The 5,858-nt window shown below is 32.5% G+C and overlaps 1 protein-coding gene across 1 annotated transcript; it reads left to right on the plus strand.

Annotated features, from left to right (window-relative positions):
- Nucleotides 1-1,719: 1,719 nt before the first annotated feature.
- On the plus strand, nt 1,720-4,686 carry LOC108903203. The gene is made up of 4 exons (XM_018705302.1): nt 1,720-1,844; nt 2,549-2,665; nt 4,191-4,369; nt 4,492-4,686. The coding sequence occupies exons 1-4, from the start codon at nt 1,775-1,777 to the stop codon at nt 4,585-4,587; spliced, it is 462 nt and encodes a 153-aa protein (XP_018560818.1). The 5' UTR covers nt 1,720-1,774; the 3' UTR covers nt 4,588-4,686.
- Nucleotides 4,687-5,858: the final 1,172 nt, after the last annotated feature.

The raw sequence follows: 5,858 nt of genomic DNA on the forward strand, positions 1-5,858 counted from the left end.
TTATTCAAATTGTTTATAAGCGAAAAACGCACGGTTTTTTAATGCACAATTTGAGAATGTTAATGTCAAAAAAACGGTGATATTTTTTAATAGGTCGCTTAATTACGTCTTTAAGATTACAATGACGCTTTCAGAATCATGTTTGGTTGAAAATTAACGCCTGTACAGAGGCTTAAAGTTCATAACTTTTGGAGCCTCCGCTATAAACAAATTGAATTGTGCGAAAACTATTGCACCTACAGCGCCCACTTTTGGCACACTTTTAAAGTATGACAAAACCCTCAACTTGTCATAGGTTTTATAAAATTTTAATAATAAATGCGATAGTTATAAACAAATTTAAAAATGGGCACTTTTCTTGTTTTTTTTTTGCAATAAATTTTTTGTTTATTAACCGATTTTTAAGTCTCATTTTGTAGATAATTTTACTCCCTACAAGCTGTCTTCGCTAAAATTGATGGTTTTCCCTGCAAAGTGAAAAAACTGTTTTCCTCACATATTTGTTTAAATAGAAAAGTTAGCTAATAAAAATTTTTGACTCACGAGATGGTCTTGTATTATGTTACTTTAGACAATTTTACAATAATCTCGCGGATAGGACCTTTTTCGAGTTTCTCTTTTTATTTTCGCTAATTTTCCTGGTGTATTATTAAAAAAAATGTTACTCCAAAAATGTTTTCTACATTACCTTAAGAACAGTTCATGATAGGTATAGAACATGGTTAATCAAATAAGTTCAGAAATTAAAGGAGAACCCAAAAACTTAAAAATATATAGGATGTTCCATTTGAAAAATTTAAGTTCCGCAATATACCATCTTTTTGGGGCACCCTGTATATTTGAAAATAAAATGATTAAACGCAACTTTTTAAGCAGAAAACCTTTTCTATATAACATTTCTTTCTATCTCGACTAGTTTCCGAGACAATGCCTTTCAAGATATTTCTGTAATAAATCAGTAATCAGTAATAAAAAATATTTTGTTTCAAACTTACAACACCTAGTACAACAGCTGGGATCTTTCGTAAGTTTAACCAACAACAAACCAGACATAGGTTGGTTGGGGACTTGAATGATGATGGTCCTCATCATTATGTCCTTTGAGCGATCCAGGATCCAGCTGCTTTATTCGTCGTTACTCACAGGAGATGTGTATACACAGAGTGTAAGTGGCTCCATCTATCGTGCTACTACTTCCCACGTACGCCATTCTCTGACTTGCTACAATTTTCTTTCAAGAAAACATAAGTTTGATTATAATATGCTTCATTTGTCTTGAATAATTCCAACATTAATACTAAATTTTAAATATATGTTAGTTCCAAGGCTTTCACGGGTGTTGCATGTGATTGTAGAATTTCTCCGGGTGCTTAGGGATTGCAAGCAAGGTCCTTAGGGATTTTGAAAGAAAAAAATATAGGTCCTGTTTCGTTATAGTGTTTTGAAGCGGAAACTTATCCTCTTATTTTGATGAGTTACTATCAGCTGTTGAACTTCGTTGTATTATTTTTGTAACACTTGTATAGATTATTGCCATTGAAAATTAATTCAATGTGTTTTTATTAAAAAACTTCAAATACCCATTACTTATCGCAATTTCGGGTTTTTTGGGTCAAGTGTGACAATAATAACCGATGGATTGAAAAACAATACTAATCACCGTAGAAAATCTTATCGAATCCATAGCATTTAGTATAAAAGTAGACGGGACAGTGCAGTTTCTCATTACATCTTCAGTGTCTAATATTAGTGACCTAAAGCTAAAAGTACGAGAATGAAGGTCTTGGCATCTTTGGTTTTGTTAGCTTTGGTAAATTATGCTTATTCGACAGATGTACAATCTTGTAAGTATATTTTAACCATTTATACTATAATAGTAGATCATTTATAATACATATTTTGGATATGTTGTTAGGTATTTTGAGAAGAGACACTGGTAACGTCTTAATTTCTACAAATTTTTGAAATCTGTAAAAACTTTGTCACAACTTCTTGAAAAAAGTTTCACTGCTGGTTCAGATTTCTGTATCAACTTTGGGGTTGAGAGAAACCATTATTATTTCCTTTGCAACCTCTTTCATACGTATGTTGGATATAAGATCCACTTCTTATTTGTGGAAAGGCGAAATGGGCGGTGACTATTAGACGCCTTCAATATCTTTCTCTATCGCACGGATTTCTATGACTTACTTTTTCGCTCTCACATAACGGCCGATGAACCATGGGGACTTTCCGACCCTGTATTATTGAATTTTCTCTTTCAGCAAATAACAAAGTTAAAATAAAAATCTGAGTATACGGTGATACTATTTGCAAAAGTTTGTTGTAATAAACCCTTTATAGTTATTTACATAAAAAAGTAATAATAAAAATTTTTATGGCCTACTTAGGTACTGTAGAATTCTTTAACTCGACGGTTCTTACTCTAAAATAAAAATAAGATAAGCTTCTTATACTGTAAATATTCAAATGTATTTGGGCATTTATTTTACCTATTAGTAAATGCATATAAAAGCAATGCAAATAATTTCCAAAAAATTTTTTACAGGTCAGGATCTCCTTTTACCAGAAGTAACAGTGACCATAGACGGCACAGTGTGTACAACGGGACCATGTGTAGTCGGACTTGGATCAAGTTTTTCTGTATTGATTTCCTTTGATACCCGTAAGTATTTATAAATACGTTTTATTTATTAAACAAAATAGTCGCAAATTTAATAGTCCGGTCAATCTAGACATTCAATGATACATAAATTTACAACAAGCTGAAAATGAATAAAGTTGTTCAAAACATAATTAAAAATAGCATATTAAAATTCCTCATCGTTCCGGTACTCGGAAAAAAATTTACTCGAGGTCAAAGGTAAAAAAATGGGTTTTTCGCGATTTTTAGCTAAACGGCAAGTTTTATCATAAAATTATCTCTGATAAAAATTGTAGATCATAAAATTATCTATAAAAATGTACCTATACTTTTTTTCCTAAGAGCCACCGTTTCTGAAATATAACGATTCAAAAAATTGTAAAAGTTGTAATCGTCATAATATGCACACATTTCCACGCCACCTATGAGGTAGTGTACTTAGCGCTTTTTTTACGTGGTTTCCCCAGTAGATCTATTCCACAGGTCTGTTGTGATTCTGTTTAGTTTGAAACTATTGCATAATAACAGATATTAGCAAGGGTTGGAAATGATAAAAGCGATGGAAATTTAAAAAAAGTTAAATTTATTCGTCTGATTCATGTACAAATACTTCTTCTTGCTCTTCTTCTTGATCTTCTCCTTCTTCTTCATTCTGGGTGTAAGTAAATTGCGTCAATAGTGATGTATCGCATGTCTCCTCGTTGGTATCAAACGAATCATCTACTATTGGTGATTCAACAGTAGAACACGACCGGCCTTGACAATTTTACCTGATATTCTCATAGGTATACTTATGTATATTTTATATTTTAAGTGTAAGTTACAATCACCGATGGAAAAATATTTTTACTTATATTACAGCTTCAGAGATGTATATATACGTGGCGTACTTATGCATATTACGACGATTACAACTTTTACAACTTTTTAAATCGTTATATCTCAGAAACGGTGGCTCTTAGGAAAAAAAGTATTGATACATTTTTTATATATAATTTTATGATCTACAATTTTTGTCTGAGTAATTTTATGATAAAACTTATCGTTTAGCTGAAAATCGCGAAAAAAACATTTTTTGACCTTTGACCTCGAGTAAATTTTTTTCCAAGTACCGGAACGATGAGGAATTTTATATGTTATTTTTAATTATATTTTAAACAATTTTACTCACCTTCAGCTTGTTGTAAATTTATGTACCTTCACTCTTATTTTTGGTCTAATTTGACCGGACTATAGGTAATTTTGAATTATATTCGGTCAATCAGAAACGAGTTTGTAATTACTTCTGATTACGAAGTTATAAATTCAACAAAATTAGTCGTACGAGCATCCAGGGTCGTGTTTGCTATCGTGCTGATCGTTTTAATCTTGAGTGTTTTGGTATTCCTGGTTTGTGAAGAAACAGAAATACTGCAAAATAATATAGCGTTGGTAATTAACAAAGGAGTGCAAAAACACACTTCTTTACGCAACACAACAATTTAAGTCAAAAAAAAATTTACAATCTTTACAATTTAATATCTTCTATTGTCCCGTTAATTTCTAGCTGTCAAATTGGAGCGCATCAAGGCGAAATCTGTATCAACAGGATCAACCGGTGGATCAGTAACAGTCGTGTTCGAAGACGATACTTGTGATGGAATTCAGAACACGGTATGTCCAGTGGCAGCAGGGGGACACGTTGATTATTTATACGCCAGTGTTTTAGCTGAAGAATATTCTGAGGTGAGTCATTAAATTGAACCAAAAGTAAATGTAAAGAATATTGAGCAGCAGAGTTTCCATACCGTTTCGATTCTCCCTTCTACTACTGCAACTAATGCTGACTATACTAATTTGTTTTGTAGGTGAATGCTACAATGGTTGTCACTTTACTTGACGTGGACAACAATGATACTGCGGTGCTATGCTTCTCCGTCGACCTTACAATTGACAATTCGTAATGTAGACATTTATACAAATATAAACAGGAAAATGTATGTAGGTATAATGTAGATGATGAAATATTTTAATGAAAATATATATAATCTGCTCTAAATTTACAACCAGTGTTTTATTCCTAATATAGAGCAACTGAAACAACAATACATTTAATTTGTGCAAATCTATTTCTTATGGTTTGTTTACCAATAGCGCTCTGCCTCACCCACCGAGTGCTCTACTCAGAGAACCAAGGGGAGATTTGTTTATATTTCCAGCCATTTCCGAGTTACGAGCAAAAACCGTTTTTTTTTTCTCATACGTTGTGACATCATAGCTCGATGACGAAGGCGAAAAAGTCCACGCGCTCTACCCCACGCTCCCTCCCTAGATGTCCTGAAGATGCTGGGGAAGCCCCAGAGACTCCTGAAGACAGCAGAGAGAGAGAGAGACAGAGAAAAAAACCCTATATGAGGACAAAGTTACTCTATCTCTATCGCACACTATAACTCTATCTCTCTCGCACACAAGCAGGCAAAAACTACAGAAACGAACCTTCCTTTAAAAATACATGGGATTTATCATTATAGTCCAGACGTATCTGTTTCAAAGTTTCCATATTTGGGTGAATCGTATATCCACGGAGATTTTTGGCTTTTTGGCTTTAAAGTATCACTAGAAATGAAAATTTTTCTATGCGCATAAAAAAGTGGGCTTAACTTTTGACGGCACAATATGTTAAAAAAATTCGAAAAATCTCATATTTTTCTTCCTATTTAATTATGTATCTTTTCAAGAGTTGATTTTAGGCGAAAATTGAAGAGGAAAAAAGTGTTTGTAATTAAATTTTACAAAATATGACTAGTTTCAAATCGAATGAATCATGATTATTATTGTAAAAATCGAAAAAATCACCAAAAAACGCCAAAAATGAAGTTAAAAAACATTACTTTTTGGGGAATTTTTTTGGCGTCTTTAAATTGAGTATAGGACCTTCATACTTGGCTCAAGAAAAGTTCATGTTATGTAGGATCATCACACCAAATTTCATCAAAATCGGTTCTATAGATTCTGCATAATAATTTTGCAATCTAGATTTTGAAAAAAAAATTACCAATTTTCAAAATTTTGCACAGCAAAAACCAAGGCTGTTAGATACTTGAAAATTTAATCACATATAGAAGGGCTCTCAAGTTTTCAAACGCTTTTTGAAAAATTCGAATCCGTCAATTAGGAGAGCTCTGGCACTTGTTTAAACATTGGTCGAATTTTTGTACTTATAAACAATTAGAAT

This window comes from Anoplophora glabripennis, unplaced genomic scaffold, assembly GCF_000390285.2.
Source record: "Anoplophora glabripennis isolate ALB-LARVAE unplaced genomic scaffold, Agla_2.0 scaffold105, whole genome shotgun sequence".
Lineage (NCBI taxonomy): Eukaryota > Metazoa > Arthropoda > Insecta > Coleoptera > Cerambycidae > Anoplophora > Anoplophora glabripennis.

What these genes read in the sequence shown, in the direction of transcription:
- LOC108903203 (XM_018705302.1), top strand. Translation starts at nt 1,775, where the DNA reads ATGAAGGTCTTGGCATCTTTGGTTTTGTTAGCTTTGGTAAATTATGCT. An exon ending in TTCGACAGATGTACAATCTT is followed by an intron (nt 1,845 to 2,548) that starts GTAAGTATATTT and finishes AATTTTTTACAG; the next exon opens with GTCAGGATCTCCTTTTACCA. An exon ending in ATTGATTTCCTTTGATACCC is followed by an intron (nt 2,666 to 4,190) that starts GTAAGTATTTAT and finishes GTTAATTTCTAG; the next exon opens with CTGTCAAATTGGAGCGCATC.